The 26,233-nt window shown below is 39.2% G+C and overlaps 1 protein-coding gene across 3 annotated transcripts in view; it reads right to left on the bottom strand.

The window, feature by feature from the left end:
• Positions 1-14,543: 14,543 nt before the first annotated feature.
• Positions 14,544-26,233, bottom strand: part of EPC2 (enhancer of polycomb homolog 2) — a 114,029-nt gene continuing 102,339 nt past the window's right edge. The window contains exons 11-14 of one of the 3 annotated variants that reach the window (XM_019737477.2): positions 20,113-20,249; positions 18,486-18,645; positions 16,833-17,166; positions 14,544-15,808 (exon numbers count right to left, since the gene is read on the bottom strand). In XM_019737477.2, the coding sequence (XP_019593036.1) occupies positions 15,736-15,808; positions 16,833-17,166; positions 18,486-18,645; positions 20,113-20,249 (704 nt within the window). In that variant the 3' untranslated portion in view covers positions 14,544-15,735. The remainder of the gene's footprint in view (positions 15,809-16,832; positions 17,167-18,485; positions 18,646-20,112; positions 20,250-26,233) is intronic. The other 2 variants (XM_019737478.2, XM_019737479.2) reach the window with 2 other exon arrangements.

Genomic DNA, 26,233 nt, shown 5'->3' with positions numbered 1-26,233 from the left:
ACACTTGCAGGCAAGTGGTTTGCTCTCTCCAGGTACTGGGAGGGGCAGTTCCTCCAGGATCAACATATCAGAAGACAGAAAATAAAAGACGTGGCTAATACACAGGGATATCCAAGTAAGATCCTAAAAGCTGGGCTCCTTACTAGAGCTTCCCACTTTGTTCCCAATCCCTGTACCCGTGCTGTCAGGCATGGTAGACCCTAGTGACATGTGGCTATCGAGCATTTGAATTGGGGCCAGTGTGACTGACAAACTGAATTTTACATTTTTATTTACTTTTAATTAATTCATCCATCAAATATTAAAAACGGAAACAGTGTAAAATAGTCTTCCATTAAACAGACTTAGTAAGAGTGTAAAATATCTCACTAATTATTTTTCTATTGATTACATGTTGAAAATAAACTATTTTGGATATAGTACTGAGTTAAATAAAATCGACTATTAGAATTGCTATCACCTGTGTTTTTTTACATTTTTTAAATGCAGCTACTAGGAAATTTTAAATTACAGATTTGGCTTGCATTGTATTTTTATTGGGCAGTGCTGGCCTATACGCTGAATGATTGGAGGTAAAAATCCTAAAACAACAATAAAATAATGGTTTTCCCTGAGAGGTGGGTGCTAACAAAACAAACTCAGTGCGTGCCTTCCTCTTGCCAGGGTTGGCATATGCTCATGAGGATCTAGGAGGAAGTGGTGGCACAGGCAGATGTTGCCATGGCTAAAAAAAAAAAAATCGTGCTCAAGCAATTTCTTGAGAGAGAAATCTACCTTACTTAGTTCTCACAGCTGAGCAATGGCTGTGAGGCCCAGAGGCACCGTGCATTTCCTGGCTGCTGCAGACCCTGAGGGCCCCAAAGCCTGCCCCAGGCTCCCAGCTCTTCTCCCCTGCTCCAGACCAACCACTCCCTGCATGGCCAGGTCTGGCAGAGACAGGGAACAGCGGAGAACGGCAAGTGAAGGGATGAGACTGAGGGTTTTGCACGGCCTAGTACCGTGCTGAGCGTCCACTCCCAAGCAGCCCTCTACCCTGGCTGTTCTTGTCTGGCTGGCAGCTCTGGGAAGTGTGCATGATTCACAGACATCCTCAAGGGTAGACTTTTGGGCATTGTGATTTTAAATTAGTACAAGAGGTTTCTTGGCACTGGATCCAGGAATCCTGGCCCTGTGTCAACTGCAAGAAAGCTTCTCAGCTAATTGGGAGTTGGGGGTGGAGGTGTAAGGGTTCCTGGGCCTAGGAGAGGCCAAGCTGCTACCAGGCTCCCTAATGGGAATCCTGAGGTCGGAGCAGGGTGGGGAGGGGACGTGGATGGAAGGGTGACCTGGCAGCATTCCCGAGGATGAGGGAACACAGTCGGCAGCCCTGTGAACCCACACACCTTTGACAACGGGGTGAGGGGCACTGGCCTCCCCGCAAATGCCATCTGAAATCCTGGGCCACGTCCTCTAGGGAGCTGGGGGTGCGACCCTTTAGTGGAGGGCTCTCTGAAAATGGGAAAGAGAATCTCTAGATAGTCCAGAAAAGGATTATCTTGAAAAAGGGAACAGCTTTCTCCTTCCCATTGGTAGAAGCAATCCAGATTGTTCAGCTCAACAAGTTATTTTTTTTTGTGCTTAATATGTGCACACAAAAAGTAGGTACCAGCATCGGTAAACACATAGGGACAGAAAACAAATGGATGGTTGCCAGGGGCTGCGGGGAGAAGGAAATGGTGAACAACTGCTTAATGGCTATGAGGTTTCCTTTTGGGGTGTTGAAATGTTTTGGAAGTAGGTAGACGTGATAGTTGCACAACACTGAATTGTGTACTAAATATCACTGAACAGTTCCCATTACACTACTTAATTTTATATTGTGTGAATGTCATCTCAAAAAAAAAATTATCTGTAAAATTTAAATATAAAGAAAGAAAAAGCCCCTGCGTTAATATTAGGTGGGATAGAATTTAGACCAAAAATCACTAAACATGACAAAGATTGGTATTCTTAATAAGATGATTTAAAGCTGATATTGAAAATAAAATACATAGAAAATAGGCAGAATAACTCTAAGAAAAAAAAAAAAAGAAGAAGAGCAATGATGGTAGACTATGACTTTCAGATATTTAAAATATTATAAAGCCCAAGTATTAAAACAGCAAGATTAAGATATGGCACATAACTAGGTAACACCAATAGAACAGAAAATAAAAGCAGATATAGACCCAAATACATGTTAGAATTTAGAATATGATAAAGGCAGGATATCATCAATAAAGAAAAAGTGGACTTACTGGTACTAACAAAAATTTAATACAACTCTGAATAAAGCTGAATCCATGCCTCTTATCCTTTGCCAGGAAAAACTGCAAATGGATCAATATTTAAATATAAAAAAATTAAATCATACAAGTATGAGAAGATAACAAGGGGGTAAGTTCTTTATAACTTTTGAGTGGGAAAAGCCTTTCTAACCATGACTCAATAACCAAAGGCATTAAACACTGATATATTTGACTTCATGACTGAAAAACAAACTCGTGTGATAAAAAATATATATTAAGCAAAGTCATAAGACATATAGTTGCATCTCCTAACATAGAGAAAGTGCTAATTTTTCTGTTTTATAAAGTATTCCTAGAAATTGAGAAAAGGACCAATAACCCAATAAAAAGATTGGTGAAGGGACATCAAAATGACCCTTAAATATATGAAAAGATACTCAGTCTCTTTCATTATAAGATAATTCTAAATTAAACCTACACTGAAATACCATTTTCGTCTCTCAGATTGACAAAAATCCCAAAGTTTAAAAACACCCTCTATAGAAACGGCTGGGTGGGAATGGACACTCAAATATTACTGGTGAGAGTACAAAATCCCACAACTTTCATCCTGTTAATACCTCCTCAAATTGCAAATATTCCCTAACTCATTCATCCCATTTTGGAAATCTATTTCCCAGATATATACCTGCACACATAGGAAGTGATATATGTATCATTCAAAGGACCACTGGCCAAATCTGGCCTGCTACCCGGTTTTTATATGGCCTGTAAGCTCAGATTGATTTTTACTTTTTTTTTTTTTACATCTATGCAGATTTTTACATTTTTAAGTGGTTGAAAAAAAATTCAAACAAAAATATTTTATGACACGTGACAATTATATAAAATTTACATTTCAGTATCCACATAGTTTTGAATGCCATCAGTAAAAAAATTGGGGAAATTTGTTTTCTATTAAATAAGTATTGACATAATAACCTTAATTTTTCCTACTGGCTCAAAAAGCCTAAAATACATATTTGCTATCTAGCCTTTTACAGGAAAAACTTGGGATCATCTACATTACAGCACTGTTTACAGGAACACAAGATTGGAAGTAACCCCAAAGTTCGACAATGTGGACATAATCAGTGGTATATCCCCAAAATAGAATTCTATGCATCTATGAAAAAATGAAAACATTCTCATTGCACTAATAGATTTCTTAGGCTTTTAAGTTTGAAAAAAAGGTACAAATAATGTATGTAGTTTGCTTCATTTTGCGGAGGAAATGAGGGATTATTATTATCACCTTTTTTTTTTAAATTTCTTTTTTTTTTCCCCTTTCTTCCACCTCCTCCCTCCCACTCCGGTTCAAGCCGTTGTTTCTCAGTCTAGTTGTGTAGGACACAGCTCCCTGGCCCATGCTGGTGTTATGAGCCTTGCGCTCCCCCCCACTTCCCCTGGCTGAGGCCGCTGGTCAGCAGCCCACAGCAGCCCACAGCAGCTCTCACTGGCTGCCGCCGAGCAGCCCGTGGCGGGTGCAGCTCACTGGCCCATGTGGGAATCGAACTGGAGACCTCGGCGTTAGGAGCACAGTACTCCAACCACCTGAGACACGGGGCCAGCCCTATTATTATTATTATTATTAATTATTATTATTATTACTATCATCATCATCATTTGTATTTGCATTGAGAAATACTATAAGGAGAAACCAGAGACTAATAAATGTGGAAATATGGCTATCTGTAGAGGTGGATGGGGATGGCCATGAAAGACGTCTTAGTGCAATGTTTTAATTGCTCAATCTTTGCACCTAGAAACATTGTCTGGTATATGACAGACTGCCAATGAATATTTACTGAATGAATGAGTGAATGAATGAATGAATGCAGACATATTCTGCAGACATATTAAAGATTAGAGCTTGGACCAATGGGTAGGAATTAGATGAAGGCTGTAGCTCAGCATCAGAAAGATGTTTCTAATAAAGCAGTCAGAACTGGAACAGGCTGCGTTGGGAGGTGGAAGATCCCAAGGGATCCCTTGGTGTTAGTATATTGAGTCCTAAATCTGGGTATATGTAAGATTTGGTGAGGGGTGACGGGGAGCAGGATTTAAAAGCAGAGTCCTAGGACTGACTCATTGTAGAATGAATCCGCATCTCTGGAGGAATAGCCCAGAAGTCTGGGGGTATTTTTTGCTTTGTTTTTTAAAAGCTCTCAGGAAATCCCAGTGTAACCAGCCTAGCACCATTCATTTACTTTTTTATTCAGGAACTATTTACTGAGCCCCTATTTACATTCCAGGCTGCCGTGGGAGGTAATGAGGACAGAGCCAGAAATAAGACAGGCATTGTTCCAGCTCTAAAGAGACTGGCAGTCCAGGAGGAGAAACAGGCAACAAGAAATAAATGGACAAATACACTGATAATTTCAGGGAGCAATATGTGCTATGGTGAAAGTAAAACTAGGTGAAGTAATAGTTTAACTGCAGAATTTAGAAAAGGTGGGTGGGGAAGGCCCCCCTGAAGAGCTATAGTCATGAGCTGATGTGAAGAAAGAGCATTCCAGAGGGAGCAGAGCACAAAGGCTCTGTGGGAGCAGCTTGATGGATACAACCAGGTGGACCAAGGCCACTGTGGCCACAGGAGAAGACAGAGATGGACCAGATCGAAGAGGTGGGCAGGGAGCAGGTCAAGAATGGCTGTGTAGCTGGATTTTTTATTCTAAGAGTAATGTGAAGCCCTGGAGTTTGGGAACCATATTAGGGGGATTCCAACATCCCATCTGGCAGATGCAGGAGTTGTAACCAAGACCCTGGTCAGCTTATTTCTTTTCCAATCACCCCAATTGGTACATGTGTATGTCTTTTTCCCCAGAGGGCAGTGACTTAAAATTCTATGTCCCTAACAGTGCCCAAGGGTGTCTTAAACAAAGCGAGTGGTCCATAGTTGCATGAAATGATAAATTCAGATATTCTGAAAAATTAGTAAATAAAATCAAAAGAAGGCATCTTATCCCGATTTCCATGCAATCTTTATAGATTTCTTGAGTGTCATTAGCAGGAGTTCACTACCCCAGTAATTTACTACTTTCCAGGGAAATTGCTAGTTTTAAAGATACATCTAATTTAAATACTTGCAAATAAGTACTTTAATCCAATGAAATTAGGCTGAACTAGTGAATATATAAAAAACTTCTGAAAAGTTGGCCTGCAATTAAAAAAAATTGTTTAATTTAATGCATTTCTACTTACATGTAATAATCTTAAATATTACTCTCAATGCAAACGGACATTTCAAATACTAATTTCAAGACATACAGTTTTTAAGGGTCCCTAACCTACACGATGTATATAATAAACCGCCTAAATGTTTATTAGTAACATGGCCACCCGACACTTTCAAACTTGCACTTCTAACTGAGAACTAAAACCCACTTAAACAAGCCATTTGTTGGACCAAGGTCAGGGGTGTTAGGAAGTTACACAGGAATTGGCACCTTTCTGTGGTTAGTCCGAGACGGGGCACCATGTAGCTCTGTGACTCCGGACAAGCGTCTTCATCTCCCAGGCTCCTACTTTCTTCACATGTAAACGGAGAGAGGTGGACGAGATCATCAGGGCTTCTTTTTAGTTATAAAGTCTAGGCCATCTATTCCCAAGACAAAATGGAAAAAGGCAAGGCCTTTGAGTAAAACACTGTTCCTCATTCATAAACACAGAAACAAATTTTACCTGCAGTGATGGAGGTTGGGGAGAAGAGCACTTTATAAAGCAAACAGATTGGTTTACAGATGAAAACTGAACCCCAAGTCAAGCTACCTCTGGAAGAGAACTGGTGTCAAACATCAGCAGGTGGGTACAAATGTTACTTGCATTTTTGGCAGACATCGACGTGGCTTTGGTGTGAAGCAACATCTTCCCTCCAAAATAGCTTGAGTGGAAAGTTTGTTAATTCACCACATTCCTGATAAGTGTGTTGAAATCTAATTTTTGGACAAAAATACACCCAGAAAGCATAATGCATAAGAAAACTATTGATTAGTCTAGTCACAAACCCCAGACATGAGCCTTACAGCAATCATTGATGAAGTTTCCAGCTTCCAAGAATGACGACAAAACCAGCAGCTAGCCACCAATCTGCTCCCAGGTTTTCTTATACTTGAGCACAGCTGCTAATTCTGTATAAATGTAAGCAAAAAGATAGCTTTTGGGATTCTTAAAATGAAGCCTATTTTCTGCCACTACCCACCCACAACCATCTGCTACACTATGGATGAAAGATGGCAGCGACCTCCTAAGAAAGCTTCACAAGGAAAATGAAGTTTCTGAAGCTATAGGTCAATCATTTTAAGCATAATTGAACTACTTTAGATTTCAAGTTTGTTTGGTTAATAAGTCCAAGAGAAATGAAACTATGTTTAGTGATTACCATGTTTTGGGTTAAAATAACAAAAATAAAAAATAAAAAGGAAATTCCTTGACTCTGACAGCACTAATTGTTATTCGTTCACTTATGTATTAAACAAATACTTCAGCAACTACCATGTGCCAGGCTCTGTGCTGAGTGCAGGAGATACAACAGAAAAGTTCCTGCCATCGCGAGGCTCATGAGGCTGATTAAGGGACTAATAAACAAATAATTAAAATGATTTCCTTCATTATCACTCACAGAGAAGGGGCTGGGACAGAGAATGACAGAGGAGGAAAGCCAGAGAGCACCTCTCTGAAGACGGGCCCCTCATCTCAAGCCCTAAAAGATGAGGAGGTAACAGGAAGAGTGTTCTAGGCAGCGGGATGGCCATGTAGAACGGCTCTGTGGCAGGAAATCATTTGTGAAAGTGACCCAGATCCCCCAGTGTGGCCTGAGTGTGGCGAGGTGAGGAAGGAATACAGGATGAGTTTGGCGAGGAAGGCAGCGAAGGCCACGGATCTCACAGTCACGGTAGGAAGCTGGATTTTAAGGCTAATGGGAAACGACGGGAGGGGTTTTAACAGACAACTGAGATAATCTGGTTTTTAAGGGATTGTATTGGTACCATGTGAATTGATTGGAAATGGGAAAGAATGGAAGTGAGAAGTATCATAACGCTGCTGCAGTGCAAGAGATGGCAGGGGTCTGAACAAGGAAAACATGGACCCAGTATCTACAGACGGTGCCAAACAAATCCATACACATTTTACCAAAGGGAAAAGCTGTATTAGAATGGTAATAGTCAATATATACTGACAACAAAAGATGAATACAAGTCACGTTTGACTTCTGCAATTACAAGAGGTGCTCAAAGTGGTTACCATCAGCATCTAGACGCTTCTGATCATGGCGAACTACTGCTTGAGCAACGTTGACCAAAGTATCCATTTGTATACGTTTTTTGGGCACCCCTGGTATTTTGCAGCTCATGTCAAAAGACTTGAGGATGGATTATAATGGGTGGGAGTGGTAGTGAGGAAAGGGAGAAATCAGATTGACTCTTAGGTACACGGAGGTGCCATATCTGAGATGGTAAAGACTGGGGCGAGTGGTGGTGTGTTGCCACTCAGCAGCCTGTTTGTTTCCTTGTATTTGCCCCTAAAGAAAGGAGAGTCTGTGAGATGGATCCTTTCAGGGACTTTGCTTCACCTTTGTGCTTGCACCTTATGTCTCCCTGATTGGCTCCAGAAAGATGGCTGGTCAGCCAATGACGAGTAAGATTCCCCCCCCCGGGGGGGGGGGGGGACAACTCAAGCCAGGCGCAGTCAAGTGGGGACCAGTAAGAGAACCCACGGGGTTCACAGAGGTGGGCACAGCCCGCCCCCCCCCCCAGGCTAAGGCGAGCCTCTGCCTCAGTGGCTGTTTTCCTTCCCAAAACCTGCAAGGGAAGAGATTCAATGATGTGCTCTCCATCTATTCATATGCATAAAGGTTTTGTCCCTTGGGGAGGTACATACATCCTGACACTTAAGGTACAGCTGCCTGCAGGCAAGGGTGACTGGCTTGAATCAGTTTCCTATAATGATGTATGGAATTCACAGATCTTGAGATTCACAAGCTTCATCTCCTTTACTTCCCTGCCTAAGTAATAAAAACTATGTGTAGGCCTGATTCAGAGCTAGTCCTTGAGGTTGCAGCCCCTTGGCCCCGCTTGCACACTATTCATGGCTACTGTCTTTTCTTAACCCTGCACCACCCTCCTCGCTCCCCACAACCCTCAGTGTGCTGGATGCGACAGTGGTGGGACGAAGAGGTGGTGGTGACAGCCCTGGGAATATGCAGGTAAGAGACTGTTTGCACCTGGTAAGTATGAGCATGTCTGAGACTTTCAAGGGTTGGTGTCAACAAAGCATTCGGCAGACAAGAATGGAATTCAGAGCAGAGTTCCGGGCTAAAGATACACATTTGAAGCCAACAGGAAGAAAGATAGCATTCAAATCCATGGCTGAGAAGAGAGGCAAAGAGGTTCATGGAAAGAGAAGCCCCAATGTGGTGGATAAATGTCAGGCAAGCAAAATCCTTCTACAACAGCTTCTTAAGGGAAGTACCTCTGTTCTTGCAGTCAAGCACCACAGTAACGGATACACAGTTGGAAAGGGTGTACTGACAGCCGTGGTCTAGACAGCCTGAAGGCCTCTACCACTGGTGATGAATGAGCACTTGAAAAGTGATTAGACCATCAGGGGGAACAATTCTGTCTCTGAGCATGCTGACGTTCTGGGGGTGCTTTGGAATTTAGCTTGCAAGGGGAGGGTGATGAGGTATATTTACAAATTGCTGCAGAGTATTTCAGTAACCACAATTTTAATCTGTGATGAACTGCAAGACACTTTTCTTTTTGAAGCATATGGTCTCAAAGCCTCCAAGGAGCGGGGGAAAGCATTTGTTATAAGGCATTCTTAATAATCCACACTATTTCTAGTGGCCATGAGTTTGCTCAGTGAGAGGCGTTCTCTGTATTCGCTTGGAGTTAATGAGACTGGGAAAATAATTTGTTAATTATTTTACAGCTAAGGACATAAATTCTGAGCTTTTCAGTCAAGTTGGTCCATTGTCACGACCAGTAAACAGAAAATGTAGACCAATCATTCCCAACCTTAGCTACAATCAACAAACACCATCTGATGAGCTTACAAACAAAAATCCAACCAATCAATCAAACAAACAAACAAAAAGAACTAAAACAAACCAAAAAAACTGGTGTCCCGAACCCTTTGGAGGTTCAACCAGCCTGGGATGAGCCTCACAAGTCTGTACTTTTACAAGCTCTCCTAAGTGCCTCTGCTGGCTGAAGGACTGGATGGGACGAGAACTCAGGCCTTCTGTCCTTACCAATCTAACCCACTCCTCTCCACCCACTTGCGCGCTGCCTCTGCAGTTCTCCCAGAGGAACTCGGAGCCCCTGGATTATCACATCCTTCTCCCCAGTTGCTCCTCAGTCTCTTCTGCCTTGCCAGCTGCCCCCCTCCCCTGCCCCGGCCACATAGATTCTGAGGTTCTGCTGTTCACAGCTTTCTTTCCAGTCTACTCTCTCTAGCTGATCTCATCCATTCCAGTTTCCACAAGGCTTTCGTGCTGATGAGGGGCAGGCTTATCTCCAGAACAGACCTGAGCGGCCAAACATCCAAGACTGTGGAATTTATAATTTATAGACTGGCAGTGTTTGTACTAGAGAATACCTTAAATTGAATCTTTATAATGGTAATGGGATGGAGTTAACCCAATTACACAGGTATGGCAGACACACCCTGGGGAAGCCCTGTCTCCTAATATCTATGCGTGTCTTCCCTCCCTGAGAGTGTGGGCAAGGCCTGCGACTTACTTCTAACTGAATGTGGCACAAGTGAAAGGATGTTACAGATGTGATGAAGGGCTTTAATCAGTTGACTGAGTTAGTCAAAGTAGATTAGGCTGCAAGGGCCTCACCTATATAACATGAGCCCTTCAGAGGCCGACACCTTCCCTGAAGCAAGACCTCACAGGCAGCATAAACCTTTGAAGAAGGAAATTGCTCTGAATCTACAGCCCTCAGGAAGTTGTCTACAATCTAAGGGAGCTGGAAGTGAATCCTTCCCGACTTGAACCTCAGATGAGAACAAAGAGCAGCTGCCACCCTGATTTCAGCCGGTGCCAGACTCCTAACCGGCATTACGTGCTGTTTGTTAACAATGTATTACTCAGCAGTAGATAATAACATCTTACGCTAAAAGCTGAAACCCTGCATCTCGGCATTCCCTCCTTGGACTCACTTGCCACTGACCAACATCTACTCATGGCAGCGAGAAGAGCAGGTAAGAGATGGGCAGTAGTGAGTCAGGAGCTGTGTGCCCACGACCCTCGGGCCCTGGGACTGAGCAGAGCAACAGGTTGGCAACACTGGCAAATGGGAAATGTCATTGCTCTAGAACGTGCTTTTGATCAGATCCGCAGCCTGCATACAGAAGGTGAAATAATTTTCTTTTTGTGATCAGGGGCAGTCTCTTTTGTTCTAGCAGTGAACGGTAACTGCAGAATCCTGGGCTTTCCTGACGATAACAGGTGTTCACTATGCGGCAGCGTCAATGTTTAGAGAGATTTTATCATCTTCTTGACCTGCAACGTCAGTCAGTCAGCCATAGCTGGGGTCTTGTTTGAATACACCACTGTATGACAAGGGAGATTTCATGAGAACAAAACATCTTTACGTATACACAGGACCCTTAAGATGGGTATGACATAAAAGACCCCATTTCAAGATAGCCCAAGCCTAAAATTCTGTATCAAATAGGTCTTTGCTGGAAAAATATGGGGCCTAGTCACCTCCCTCTTTCCTGTGCTAACATTTCAAGCTTTGAAATAAGCTACAGCCACAAAGCTTTAGCCCATATGTTTGAAATAAGAAACAGTCCTCCTTCAGACAACAGGAAAAGGAGACGGCATGGTAGAAAGGCCTGATTTGTTACCGATCCTTTTGAATGGCGCTGGTAAGCCCACAGGTACTGACAACAGCAGAGGTGATTTTTCTGAAAAGCAAGAGAGCCACTAGGGGAGGTAGGTAGAGGGGAAGTGGGAGATTTGATTTCTGTAGTACCAGATGAGATGTTCAGAGGTTATCTGATTTCTCTCATTTGTCCTATGACACAATTTCAGAGATATAAAGATGACAAAATCACCAGCCAATTAAAGAGCACCAAGTATTAAAACTGGCTCAACAAATTCTATTTTACTGCACTGTGCTGTCTTGTTTTTCCAAATGATGTCTCCGCTGAAAAATATAATTCTGTGCCCTTTCAAGACTTGTGGTCACTGAAGTTGGTAAGGGTTATTATCGTTTCCCCGAAAATAAGACCTAGCCAGACCAAAAGCTCTCATGCGTATTTGGGAGCAAAAATTAATATAAGACCCAGTCTTATTTTACTGTAAGATCAGGTATTATATTACATTATACCTGGTCTTATTTTACTATAAGACTGGGTCTTAATTTTTGCTCCCAAAGACGCATGAGCTGATGGTCCGGCGAGGTCTTCTTTTCCGGGAAAGGGTAGTTTTGCACAAGCTGCGCTGCATTACATTATACAATTGTCCGTACTCCAGTCAGTCTTCATGGCATTAGTGACTATGAAAAAGCTCTAGACTAACTGTATGCTCAGTCTTAGATCTCACATCATTTACATCCTTGGTGACAAACCAGTGACACATGGGCCACACATATTCCTCCACCAGGCTTTTTTGGAGTTTCAGGAACTTGCTTTTCTTACAGATGGGGAAATGAAGGTCCAGAAAGGGCTGATACAGCCAGGTTCTGGCCCACACCCCGTTCCCAATGCCTCCTGCTGATTGAGCTTCACACTTACCGGCCAGGTCAGACCAGGAGAAACTGATTGGTTTGGGTTTGCTTGGTGGATGCTGGCTAGAAGCCACAGTGGGATCTAATGCACTCAGTCTGAGAAGCAAAAGACAAACATTAATTGCCTGCTGGTGTAAGAGTGGGGGAGGCTGTTTTCCAAAAGAAATGTAAAATTCTGCTATAGGTGCTGCCAATAAGTGGACCGAAAAATATAGTAAGTACTTCTTTGAAGAGCATTTCCTTCACATTATAGATGGATGCAGTGGCTTAAGAGTGTTGACTACCTAAGCTTAATTCCTGGTTCAGTTAACTACCAGCTACATGACACAGGGCAAGTTATTTAACTCCTCCAAACATAATTTTTCTGACATGTAAATGGGAAAAATAACAGCACTTTACACAATTGTTGTTGGGACTAAATGAAAAAGTCACCAAGAAAGAACTTTACATGCTCCATGACACAACATTATTACGTTGTGGTTAATGATTAAAAACATCTCCTCTTACAGGATAAAATATTCACAGTTACCTGAGATACCCTTAACCTTTTGAAATTTAATTTGCCAAGTCAATCAAGGGACAACAAAACATTTCAGTCTATAGTATTACTGATCAATAAAATTTGTTCAAAATACATATAGCATTGTACTCACATACAGCTGTATATACTGTGTTTCCCCCAAAATCAGACCTAGCCGGATCAGCTCTAATGCTTCTTTTGGAGCAAAAATTAATAAGACCTGTTCTTAATATAAGACCGAGAATAATACCCAGTCTTATATATTAATATAATATAATGTAATATATGTAATACTGGGTCTTACATATGACCGAGTATTATATTAATTTTTGCTCCAAAAGGCGCATTAGAGCTCATGGTCTGGCTAGGTCTTATTTTCGGGGAAACACGGTACTAGGGAGAAGGCTCTGAAATGGTAGTCCTTGATACTTTCTCCCGCCCCCCACCCAAACAAACTTGGTAATAAAACACACTAAGCATAGTTGCAAACATTGTATTCCCTATTTTTAAAAAAGAATGTGTATTTTTTAAATGTGCCCTCCAGATATTTTCACTTTTCCCTTGGTCTTTTGCAAAAGAAAGATATGCGACACATCCTGAAACATACTTGCAGCTAGCATTATGGTAATTTGTCATAATGATCGTCTTAAAAAATGATGATCTAGGAAAAAGGGTACTCTCTTCAGGAAGACAGGAAACTAGTTTATGAATATTTTTATCTATGCTGAATTACAAGATATCCCAGCACACGAGAGTTACACCTTTGTTTAAAAAAATATACAAACCTGCTACTCACCCCATCGAGAAACACATTCTCCGAGGACTCTAGAGCTTACTGAACCGCAAGTACCAGCACTAGTTTCCTCAGAAAACCAAGAGATAGTGGTAGTGCCCACGCAAAAATAAACCGTTCTTCAATTTAATAAGGTGAAAATAAATACCTGTCACGTAAGTTTTTGAAAAGCACTGGCAAAACGTGTGTGCAAGTAACTGAAATGCCATCCATGCAACAGTTACAACCACCCAAATAAAGAAGGCTTATTTTCTATTTTACTTCAAAAAGAACAAATAAATTGGTTATCAGTCTTTGATAAATTCTGGATTTGCCACATCTCCAGAAACTGTACAAATGGACGAATGCTTTTGTTTTACTTAAATTATTTATAACATGTATATCACACAAGGCAAATTCACTTCATGCTTTACTTCAGTAAAATGGAAAAAAAGCTTTCTCTGAAAATGGCACTAAAGTTGGTTTAAGTTCTTAATGGCAAGGAGATACACCCAACTATATAAGCAGAATGAACACAGTCATAATACATATCAAATCAAAATTATTTCCTTTATATCATCAGCAATGAGGAACTCCAGAGGTAGCATGGCAGAAACGAGCATGGATCCTATCAGGTCACAACCAATGAAGAAATGAAATTTATTTTTTTCTATGGTTTTGCCCATAAATTGTTTTATACATTTAGGACCTGAATAAAAACCACTCTCAGCAGAAATCTTGGCCCATTAATTTAACTGACATATCAGTTTACAACTTTCAGGACTGCAGATATAAAAAATGTAAAGTATAAAATTATGTAAGTTTGAAATGGTTTTCATCATATTCATTAAAAATATTTACATTTCCCAGTACTTACTTGACAAAACTCCCTTGCAATATAATTCTACTCTAAACTTTTATTTATAAAATGAGGCTCATTTATGAGATTTCAATGAATGTTACACTGCAAATTACCTACATTCCATAAAATATTTCAAGAACTTTTCATATCAAAGGTAGTTTATATTGGATTATTTGAAACCCAATAGTGCTCACAGGTGAGCTTCTTATAATTCTTTTCATTAATGCTTGGAAAGCACTGTGAAAATGGAAAGTGCTGTTAAGTGCTATCATCTCCCTTAAATTTTTATTTATACTGTGTGCACATTGTGAAATAAACACATATGCAGCATGTCCATGTTTTGATATGTATTTTTATTTCCCTGCAGTTTTCACTTATCAAGAACAAGTAACAGGGAAAGTTGTCTGAACTAGTGCATAAACAAACATTCTGAAACACCACTACACGTATCTAATTTACAAGAACCGTATAAAAAAAGTCACTAAAACACTACACTATGAAGGTGTCCAACGCTTACAGTCAGACTTTTTCCAACCCGTTACTTGCCTTGTAGCCACAGGAAAACTCTCCAAAATTGAAAAGACAATCTTGCCACAACCCTCCCCACCCCCCAACACCTGGGATGGCTCGATATCTAGACTTCCAATAATTATTGCAATGATATAATGCAATACATACCTGGTAAAATATCCTTTATGTGGTGTGTTACAGTTTTAAAGCCAGTTAAAATATGCAGTCTTCAGATAAAATGTAATCCTTGAAAAATTTTCTTATCTGCACAGTTTAAATGTGCTAGATGCATAATTTTTCCTAGTCCATTTTTTCTGTGTAATTATTTTTTATAAACTGGTATTATAAATAGAAATATACATTCAAAATATATGGAAAAGTGAGTTACTACATTAAATTTGCATGTATCGATCCATCCCTTTCCCCTGCACAGTAATAGAAAATACTATTTTGCCTTGAACTTCATATTTGACAGTGAAATGCCACTAAAGTATTTACCAAAAAGTCCATCTAGTCAAATTGTGAAACAAAATGAACCAAGTGAAAACTTTACAGCTCCTTTAGAAAAAAATTACAAGAATTTCATTTCCTAGCTATGAATCTTTAACTTTTTAGACACAAAGTTGGATTTATTTTTACAAGATACAAAATGTAAACATGGCAAAATAAATAGTTAAAACAAGTGATGCAGGATCCCATTTCATGCTCATGATCCCATTAAAGAATTATTTTTTAAAATCCATTCAGTTGCAAATTCAAGTGCAAAAGCATGATGATGAATATCTACTATTCAAGTAACAGAAATAATATTGATGATACAAATAAACTATTTTACAAGGTAGTGATTTCCCCAATTTTACAAAATATACATCATATATCGATTACACATCTGATATACTGTAGTCCATTTGGGTCCATTGTTATGCTCTGTGATCCACAGAGCGTCGCCTTTCGCATTCGGCTGGAATATGAATGACTGCACACCACCAGCACAGCTCAAAGCCACAGGTTTTAGGTTATGTCACTTCCATAGCTACTGTGGTCTCTGCTATTCCATTTAAACCCAATCTTTCTGGTTCATGGTTCTCTCTATAATAAGGCAAAGAGTAAAATAAACATTAACATTCTCTAGAATATGATGTTATCACTTAGTATTTATAGATATGTTTTTATGCAACTAAACATGTACTTCCCAAGAACATATACCATTTTTACAATTTCTATACAGGAATGAGAAAAAGTTTCCTTCAGCTAAGAAATCCTATTAATTATTAATTCCTTGATTATAACTATTTACTTAGGACAGAAAGTAATTTAACATATTTCAGTATAAGCCAGTCATAAATTACTTATGAAATATATAACACAGGACAATCTAAGTTTTTTACAATAGATGGAGCTTATGATGATCAAAAACAGTAATCATTGAGCACGACACTACTTAATAACTTTCCACTAGTTTAATTTTACAGCTTTAAGGTCATGTAGTTACGAATCTATGCAAATAATTTTTTTCTGATTCACTGTTCTCATATATTAGTCTTATAGAAAGAAATATAAAAAATACTCTGAAATACATTATCTCAGATTTAGTTAATCACAGACTATTCTAAATTTTAATATACACGTAGGATAATTTACTTTCCTTTTGTGTTTAATGTTGAAGAAAACACAAACATTGAGTTGAAAATTAAAGCTCTAACATGGAAGTTAATAATAACAATTCAAACCTTCCAGACTGTCTAAATGACCAAAAAGTAATATAAGAGTAACTGAAGCTTCTAAAATAAACTGATTTTTTTTTCAGTTTGATGGTTCCCTATTTGATGTGGACTTTTCTTTGTTTTTTTTACAATTCTGATTGGCATTTAAACACCCTACTAGTGACCTCAAATAATCTAAGTCACTGAGCTTTACACTAAGCAGATACTCAATTATCTGTTGAAAAGCAAGTCAATCAACAGACATCTACTGCTTGAATATTATAAAAAAACAAAAACGTCTTTTTCCTCCCACAGGACAACCAGCAGAAAGGGACAGAACAATGTTTGAATCAAGCACGTGTGTGCATGCGTACACACACACACACACACACACACACACACACACACACCTTGCTATGCTGCTGATGGCACTGCTGGGAGTAACCTTTGGCACTCTGTCCATACTGGCAGCAACTGTGGCAAGTTTTAAGGCTGTTGGCGATGGTGCTGAAGTCCGTGTGTTGATGTGCACATTGACCGGAGAAACAACACTGACGTTATTGAGGTGCACTGCATTTGTCAGGCAAGAATTGTTCATGGGAAGTGTTTGAGGACTGCTCGTGCACAATGCTGGGATTAAGTGGTTTGTAGTGGTGTGGCCAACTGTCCTTACAAGTTGTACAGCTGAAATCCCTGGGCTGGATGATAAAGCCATATTGGTGGAGTACAATGTTTTAGAGGTTCCTGAAGGAGAAACAAAAAATCATTCAATTCATATCACAAGACATTAATTAAACTCTTAAAGAATTAGGAGTTTAATAACACAAATAAATGCAAACATTTGTATTCTAATTAAATGCCAAATTAACTTTCCCTGTAACAGCCTCTCCAAAGACAGCTTCTGATCAGCAAGTACAACATACTCACCTGTTACAACCCCAAAGACAAAGACACCCTATTTCTACTGGCCTGCATTAAAGGGCTTTGCGGGACTGGCCCGGTGGCTCAGGCGGTTGGAGCTCGGTGCTCCTAACACCGAAGGCTGCTGGTTCGATTCCCACATGGGCCAATGCCAGATGGCTCAGTTGGTTGGAGTGCGGGCTCTCAACCACAAGGTTGCCAGTTTGACTCCTTGAGTCCCACAAGGGGTGGTGGGCTGCGCCCCCTGCAACTAATGGAGGCAACTGGACCTGGAGCTGAGCTGCGCCCTCCACAACTAAGATTGAAAGGACAACTTGACTTGGAAAAGTCCCGGAAGTACACACTGTTCTCCAATAAAGTGCTGTTCCCCTTCCCTCCCCAATAAAATCTTTAAAAAAAAAAAAAAAAGAAAGAAAAGAAAAAAAGAAAAGGGATTTTACAAAGTATTCTGCTGCCTCCATATTTGGAAACTGTGTAACAGGACAAAGAGGTTGAGGGCAGGTGAAAATGAGAGTTGGATTTCCACTAGAATTTATACATGTTAAGAGCATCAGCAAGGAGGGGCAACCAGGATCCTGAGTACATGTAAGCTAAGTGGCAAATCCTAAGGTCTGACAGTAGTTATGTGGCGACAGGAACAGCAAGTCTTTGAGGACTCAGGGCAGTGAGAAGCTTACAGGGTTTCAGTCATACTGTATTTCAACAGGAGAGGTCAGAGAAAGCAGGCCTATGAGTATGGAAGAGCGGGAAGGTGGGCCCGATTTTAAGCTTACTGACAGACCATCCCAGATTGTATTTCGCCTTCTTATCAATGCATGGATACTTCAATGGCGATGGGTAGACATTAGCTTGATGCGTTTCCTAAGATGTGAGGCAACTGGCAGTCCATGGATAAAAAGAGACAGGGTGGACAGTTCCACGGGTAGGTAAACAGTGGGTGCAGGAAGAAAGAGAAGGCAGGCCCTATGTGAATCCTGACAACATGCAGCTATTCCACCACACCTATCCACAGAAATTCTGAAGGGCGCTGAATGACATCCTGCACAACGTTTTCCCCATGGACTTACAAAACAAAAACCATACCTGAAATCAGTGCGTCACCACTTCGAGCTAGTCACTACCACATGCACGCACAGGCTCACCTGAAGGCTGGACAACACCGTTTATGTTGTTGTGGCCAGTGTTTTGCTCCTTGGCGGCCTCACTGCGACCTGGAACAGGCGCACTGACCACTGCAGATGCAGCAAAGTGGGCGCTGGCTGAGTCAAGGGTTTTAGACATACAGTCAGAGGCGCTTGAGCCCTGGAACATGGACAGAATTAAAGTCTCAGTGTTTTAGATGTGATTCCACGAACATATTAAGAAACGGGCAAACCCAAGAGACTGCTGTCATTTTCATTTTGATCAGTTAAAAATGTTTAGATGAAGAGATTGAGGACTCCATAGACTATTTTTGGCATATGAAGCAGGGAAGTGACTGAAAACTGGGAAGCAAAAAACTATTTCTAAGAACTGGGGGATTGAAAAACCCAACCTTCAATGCTCTATTAATTTTTCCAGTAAGTGTTAATGAATGCCTAAAAAATTACTTGACAATCTCGATACTACAGGCAAAATGAACGAAATCACAGAGATGACTAAAAGTCGTTTTTGTCACAATGTAAAACATATGTTTTGGCCTAAGTTTGCAGCAGAGGCTACACATACTTTAGGCTGGTTACCCAAGGGACTCACAAAAGCAAATGAAGGCAAGTAATGGCCGTTGCTCTTGATTCTGTGTTAATATTGGTTAGGTCTCGCCAACAGCCCAGAATGTAGGCCAGTCCCAAGCCCACCATGGAGTGTTGAGGGTCCCAGGGTCCCTGAGATTTTCCTGTTGCTGGACTCGGATCTCCAAGGTGAGGGTACGGACCTTTGGGAATGAGATGAACTACTACGGGCACATGCTGGCCTGAGCGCTCAACGGAACTAAGCTGATCTCAGTTATTATTTTAGAATTACGAAGCAACAAAACTTAAAGACCTAAAATACTAGGTTTATTTTCTTCAGATGGCTCAAACGTGAAACACTCTTCTCAATTACAGTTGTTTTTAGTGGCTTATTCAACAGAAATTTATTCTCCTACAGTTCTGGAAGGCAGAAGTTCCAAATGAGCCTTACAGAGCTCTATCAAGGTATTGAAACGGCTTCTTTCTCTGGCAATTACAGTTTCATAAGGTATTTTTATTCTTATCCAGTGTCCTCATTTAGTGGGGCTTATGGAAAAACCTCACCTTGTGGCATTTCTTTTCTTCAGGGAAATGTGATTCAAGGAGTCAAGGGGGCTATGTTGTTTAGATTTGTTGCACAATTCAAGAGAATTACCTTTCAGCTCACGGGGGACATCCACATTGCTCTTAAACATATAGTTTAGGAAGGGGTGAGGAAAGTTACATCCTTGAAAAAAATATTTTGGGGGGAGTAGGGGTGGAGGATGACGGTTCTAAGAGTATATAATTACTTTTATGAATTCTCAATAACCCTTCAAAAAAAAAGTAGTTGCTTTTTTCCTAAATTAAAACACCGTATTTTGCTTTAGTGCTCCGCTCATAAAATATAAACGAGTCACTTAAAAATTATGTAAATTAACTAAAAAGACACTTAGGTTTCATCTCCAAAATTAAGAGTGGCAATATCAAAGTTACCGTCTGTGACTTGACTAAAATTGAACAAAACTACATCATTAGGAGAGAAAGGGAGACGTAGGCATGATGACGAGCCCCCGCTAACCTGTGCTTTTGGATGTGTCTGCTGCGAGGAATGCTGAGATTGCTGTTTCTGCTGAAGCTGAGCAAGTTGCTGCCTTTGCATTTGAACTAACTGCTGTTGATGTGTCTGGAACTGCTCTTCTGTGATACCCCCTGTTACTGATAAAGGACATTCATTTCAGAAACAAGTATGTTTTAAAGTACTTTTAACAACAGAAATAGAACACAACGTACAATTATTCCACAATTAAGATGAAAAACAATTACAAATCACAATGTACATTGTCAGCAAAGAACCCAATAAAAATAACAAATCTTTCAGCAAAACAGTGGCTTATGCTAATATCCATGATTTTATGCTAAAAAAGCTCCTGTATGTTGTTTTTATTGTATAACATAGTTCTTACATGAGAATTCTACCATTTGTTTAGATTTAGTATCTTTGAGATCACTCTGAATTCTCTACATTATGGAAGCTATATAATGAGAAAAAGTTTGATTTACTAGTGCAAAAAATAATGATGATTATGTTATAGACTTAGTAAGAAAGCAGGACCATCTGCAAGATGTAAATGATTCTGACTGCTGGTTTCCATCTATGACACTGAAGTGGAAATACTTTTTCTCTGATTATAAATCAGAGTGGAAGACAAAGACGTTCATCTAACATAACCATAAACCATGTTTAAGCCAAGAGATTAGATGCCTAAAATAAGTCCCATCTATAAAAATATGGGCTAGAAATCAGAGAGGTGTTCAGAAAACTAAAGATACAACGTATCCTCAGACAATCAATTATGGTGCAACCAATTGTGTTAAAAGTAATTGCAAATAAAAACAAAACATCTAAAACTTTGTTTAAAAGATTATGTAAGAAAAAGTTATCACAGGAAACATTTTTCTCAAAGAAATATAAACAAACTTTGTTAAGCAGATCACGATAAAATGATTTAGAGGACATAAAGCTATTTCAACAGAAGTTAGTATGCTATTAGAGTCAAGAAATATTAAATCACATCAGAATACATGTACTACTGAATCATTTTGCTCTATTTTTCTTTATTGCTTTCTTTCCTCTTTCCCAATTATTTCACTCAGTGAACAAGTATTTACTATGTACCATGATGCAGAGTGCTGCATTAAGAATTAAGAGGACTACAGGGAAAAATAAATTAAGAAGATGGTCCTTGCTATAAAGTCCTACAGGGTAGTTGGAGAGACAGGAAAGGACATATATGAAGAAATACCAACTAATATATGAAACAACCTTTAAATGCAATTGAGCATATAATCCATATGACCTAAAAGAGTTTAGATAGACTACACCCTTAACCTAGCTTATTTACCTACCCCTCAAAGAGTTTTGTTTAGTAGGATCACAAATGGGAAATTAAAAAAGATTTTTTAATGGTAAACTACATATATAACAAGTTACGCATGGTATAGTCTATTTACTATAAAAGAGGGAGATAGGCCTCAGAGATGGGCAGTTTTAGATATGCACTTATTTCTGTTCCACACCATTCTCATTAAAATTTGTATTAGACAATGAGGGGAAAACAGTTCTTAGGTAGCAATTTTACTTTTAGAAGATTAAAAACCTAGGGTTATGATAGTGCTCACTCTAAAATTTCACTGTTACCTGTATTTTTGAAGTACACATTAGTTATCTTAATTACCAACAAAATCAAATGTCTTTCTTTACACATATTAAATTCACTGCAAGTGTTCTACTTTTAAATGAAAAAAATAATTTCAATTCTCAATTTACAATCTTTAAAATCAAAAGTAAATGTGAAGTATTCATGAATTTCCAGCTGTTTGAAAACCTTGGGAAGGAGGTGAAAAAGTTTAGATACAAAGGCAGGACGGAAAAATTAAACCCAAATAAATCTGTTTAAGTAATAAGTACGTAAGGGTGTCTAGCAATGCAAAAGAAATAGACTTGGAATCTGACGTTAACATGGTCTCCTCCCTCCCATCTAGCACTATGCTTGTCCAGAGATAAGGTGTAGATGTGCTAGAAAGGTGAGGGTCACAGGGGTTAACTTTAAGTGAGGAATAAATCAAATAAAGAGAATATACTTTTAGTGGCTATTTTAAAATTGAGAGAGAAATGAGAAGTTTTTCTTTTTCCCAAATCTTGGAAGTCAGACAATCATAAAACCTTACTAATTCAGAATTAAGTATGTATCTAACTTAGTAGAAAAAACCAAATTGTACTTTTTTTAAATGAAAAAATGACTTTTGGTTGGCAGTCCATGGCTAACAAAGTGTTGCCAATTGTAGGCGTTATATTTGCTTTTATGAACAGATGACCACTTATGTACACAAAAAGGGATGCTAATAAAAATTGCCTGTTTGGGGGGATATGTCTACTTATCGCCCTTGTCTTGTTGAGACCATTAGTTTGCTCAGGAACCCCAACTTCTTCCCATAGAAAACTCGTAAAATCCCAACCAAGGCTCAATCCAAATTATTCAAATCAATGGTCAATGTTTCCTAACCTTTTAAAAGTTAGGCTGACTTTGATACCAAAAAAATCTCATCCCTGATTCCATTACTGGTTGAGAATCACTGATATTAATTTAATTCTATAATATAAATATGCTTTAAAAAATCACATTCAGGGCTGGCCCGGTGGCTCAGGCGATTAGAGCTCCGTGCTCCTAACTCCCGGTTTGATTCCCACATGGGCCAGTGGCCTCTCAACCACAAGGTTGCCAGGTCGATTCCTTGAGTCCCGCAAGGGACGGTGGGCTGTGCCCCTTCAACTAAGATTGAACACGGCACCTTGAGCTGAGCTGCCGCTGAGCTCCCAGATGGCTCAGTTCGTTGGAGCGCATCCTCTCAACCACAAGGTTGCCAGTTCGACTCCCATAAGGGATGGTGGGCTGCGCCCCCTGCAACTAGAAATGGCAACTGGACCTGGAGCTGAGCTGCGCCCTCCATAACTAAGATTGAAAGGACAACAACTTGACTTGGAAAAAAAAAAGTCCTGGAAGTACACACTGTTCCCCAATAAAGTCCTGTTCCCCTGCCCCAATAAAATCTTAAAAAAAAAAAAAAATCGCATTCATTTTTTTCTCTTTCCCCTCACCTCCACATCAGCATGATATAGCCATTCTTTTTATCTAGCCTTCCCTTTACTAAAAGATGTTTGTGCCTGAAACCAGCTGATTTCCGCATTCAGAATTTTCTAGAGCATTGTTTAGTATTATTTCAACTATTATTTAGACAAAAATAGCAATTAGTAACCATGACACAGAACTGGAACACACAGAAAACATCCTTTCTGACTTGCTTCCATTTTGTTAGGGTGAATGGAAAGTGGTAAGAAAAGTATGGTTTCAATGGCACAGTACTTAATTACCATTCTCAGGTTTGATTTACTGGTAGGTGGAGGATGGTAATTTGATTGAAAGTACCTTCTTCCTACTGACTATTTTTCCTTTTAAACATTACTGAAATACTTCCATAAGAGATTTCTTTCTTACATTCACTTTCAGTCATCGAGACAGCATTAAAATACACCAGGAAAAGCTCCCAGTTACAGCATGAAGAAAACTGTTTAGGAATGAGATACAGGATTGGGGCCCAGCTTTGGGTGGGTGGCAGTGGCCCAAAGAGGAAATGGGAATGTACAAAAAAGCTTTATCTGTTTCTGTTGCTTAGGGCCAACCTAAGTTCTTTCTACTAGTTCCCCTTAAGTTGCTTGCTTAGAAATGAAATTCACGCCGGTTATAAATCTACCCTACCCTACCCCTCCAAGTCCTATCAGTTTAAAAATAACCACAAATTGAGTGTTTGGTGAAGGTGGCAGTATTTCACTATTTCAGACGAATGGAAAGTGTTGCTTTCCCTAGTAAAAAGTTTTGCACAACTCCCTGGGTAACACATTCTAATAGATAAGTCTATATATTACAGAATTTTCCCTTTCATATGTGCAAATATGTCATTCTATACATTAGTAACGTACTTACATCTCTAAATATTTTGTGTATATAATCGGCAGTCTGTTTTTCATTAAAGCCCTAACTTTTCAGACTATCCTCTTTCTTTCTGGCTCATTACCTATCTTGGATTTACCAGTTTGCTTTATTCCTCAGCTAAATCCAGGTACCTTTCTGAAAACACTAGTCACAATCCTTGGAAGGATGATTGTTTTCAAAGGTCCTATGCGTCCCTTCTTTCTTCCTTCACCTTTCAGGCATGTGGTTCCTACCTGGCGGTCCGCCAGGTTGAGCGCTTATCACCTTTCCCTCTCATACTCCAATAGAAATCCATCAAAAACATACTCCAGGTCTCGGCACTAGACTTTACACTGATGTAATTCTAAAGCCCTACATCACTGTTTCTTAAACTTGGGCCCACAGAGATATTCTTGACTGCGAGTGCATCTTTACAAGGATTTGGTAACTTTGTATTGTTGTTTCATTGACAAACTATGAAAAATCTAATAGAAACACCTTCTAAATCTTCTTGATGACTATCTCTCAAGAGAGTATAAACATGATTTTTGTGCTTCTCCCTGCCTTTGTAAAACAATCCTTCAGCTTTTAACGCAGCATTTCTCAAAGTGGGCTAAAATGATGTATTCTTGGGAAGCCATGAATTTTTTAAACAGCCTAGACCAAGCTCACATATTTTAATGAAGAACACCTAACGTGGTAGTAAGGATTATCTATAAGTCGCAACAAATATATGATCCAGCATTTCTTCATCAACCAGGTAGGTCCTTATTACAAAAGTTTTAAAAAAAGTTTTATTACAAAAGCTTTATTGAAGCAATGCTGACTACATGCAATTTTTGTTTGTCTGTAAAGACAGATCTGGGGGCTGAACTGAGGTGGGGTGGGAGAGAGAGATCCTATTTTAAACTTTCCAGGTCATAGTGAGGAGTCAAGTGGAAGTTCACATAAACCACTAGAACTACTCTGAGGACAAAGCTTCCCTCCTTGAAAGCTGACATTACCTGTCCAGGACTATACACATCCTACAATGTAAATGTAACTCTCACAGCTAGAGGCAAATTAACAAACTGCAAAACTGTGGGTGTAGGGCGGGTAGAAATGGGAGAGGGGAATGGGAGACGAGGAACAAATAAGATGTGAAGATAAAGAACACAGACTAAAGATCCATTTAAACTTCTGACACTCAAGCTCAATAGTTACAATGAAAGTTTCATTATTACTAACTTTAGCGTCAAAATAAAACCTTTGAATTCCTGAAGTCTGAATCCATTTCTTACCTTTGGAAGTGACCCTAACTCAAAAACTAAATCCTTGTGAGGACCTAAGCTAGCTGATAAAACATAGTTCTACCTATCCTGAAACTTTTATGCTTGCAAATATTTTATAGCAATTTAAGAAAGGGAAGAGAAACTGGAAAAATTAAAAATCAGGAATTTCTCTTGGAAAACTGTCTAAAATGTTGATTATTTTACAAATTAGTAATATTAAGATATCTGAAGCTGGTCAAAAAGTCTGTTAGTCTATGCAGTATACTAAGACAAATGAGGAAAGAAAAAAAATGTTAATTTACAATATTGCATTAGTCAAAATCAAGATTAAATGTAAATTAACCCAGCCCTTCAAATCTGAACAAGCAAAGCTACTTTTAGATGTGAAATATATGTTCTTGAAGTTGGGATTTAAGAACAGTATCTCAAAAGAATAGTTAAATAATACTGCACTTTGAAATGACTAAAAACTTTATCAGCTATTTCTATGAAGAATGTAGTATTTGCAATGTGTTGTAAACTGCTTGAAGGTAAGAATTATTGTCTTGTAAAACTTTGCAACTTTTTAAAAAAATGTGCAACTTTTAAACAATATAGTACTTTGCGTATAATAAATCCTAAACAATTATGTATGAAATTAATTTTCCTTGGTTATTCACTTGTCATTTTCAGCACAATCTTTCCTTTGTCTTGATTCTATTCTTTGCACGAATTTTTAAATTAAGAAAACATACCTTTACCTTACTTAGTAGTTAATAAGATATGTCTCTTTGCTTTAAAATGAAGTCTTTAGTTTTAGTTCTTCTAATACCTGGGACACAGATTTTAATTTGTTGTCCTTTAAGTCCTTTATGTATGATATCAAAAATTATACTAGAATATTTTAGGACACAGGGATTAT

Source organism: Rhinolophus sinicus, linkage group LG01 (assembly GCF_036562045.2).
Source record: "Rhinolophus sinicus isolate RSC01 linkage group LG01, ASM3656204v1, whole genome shotgun sequence".
Lineage (NCBI taxonomy): Eukaryota > Metazoa > Chordata > Mammalia > Chiroptera > Rhinolophidae > Rhinolophus > Rhinolophus sinicus.
Note: the sequence above shows the minus strand (reverse complement) of the source record. Positions and strands in the feature narration are given on the sequence as shown.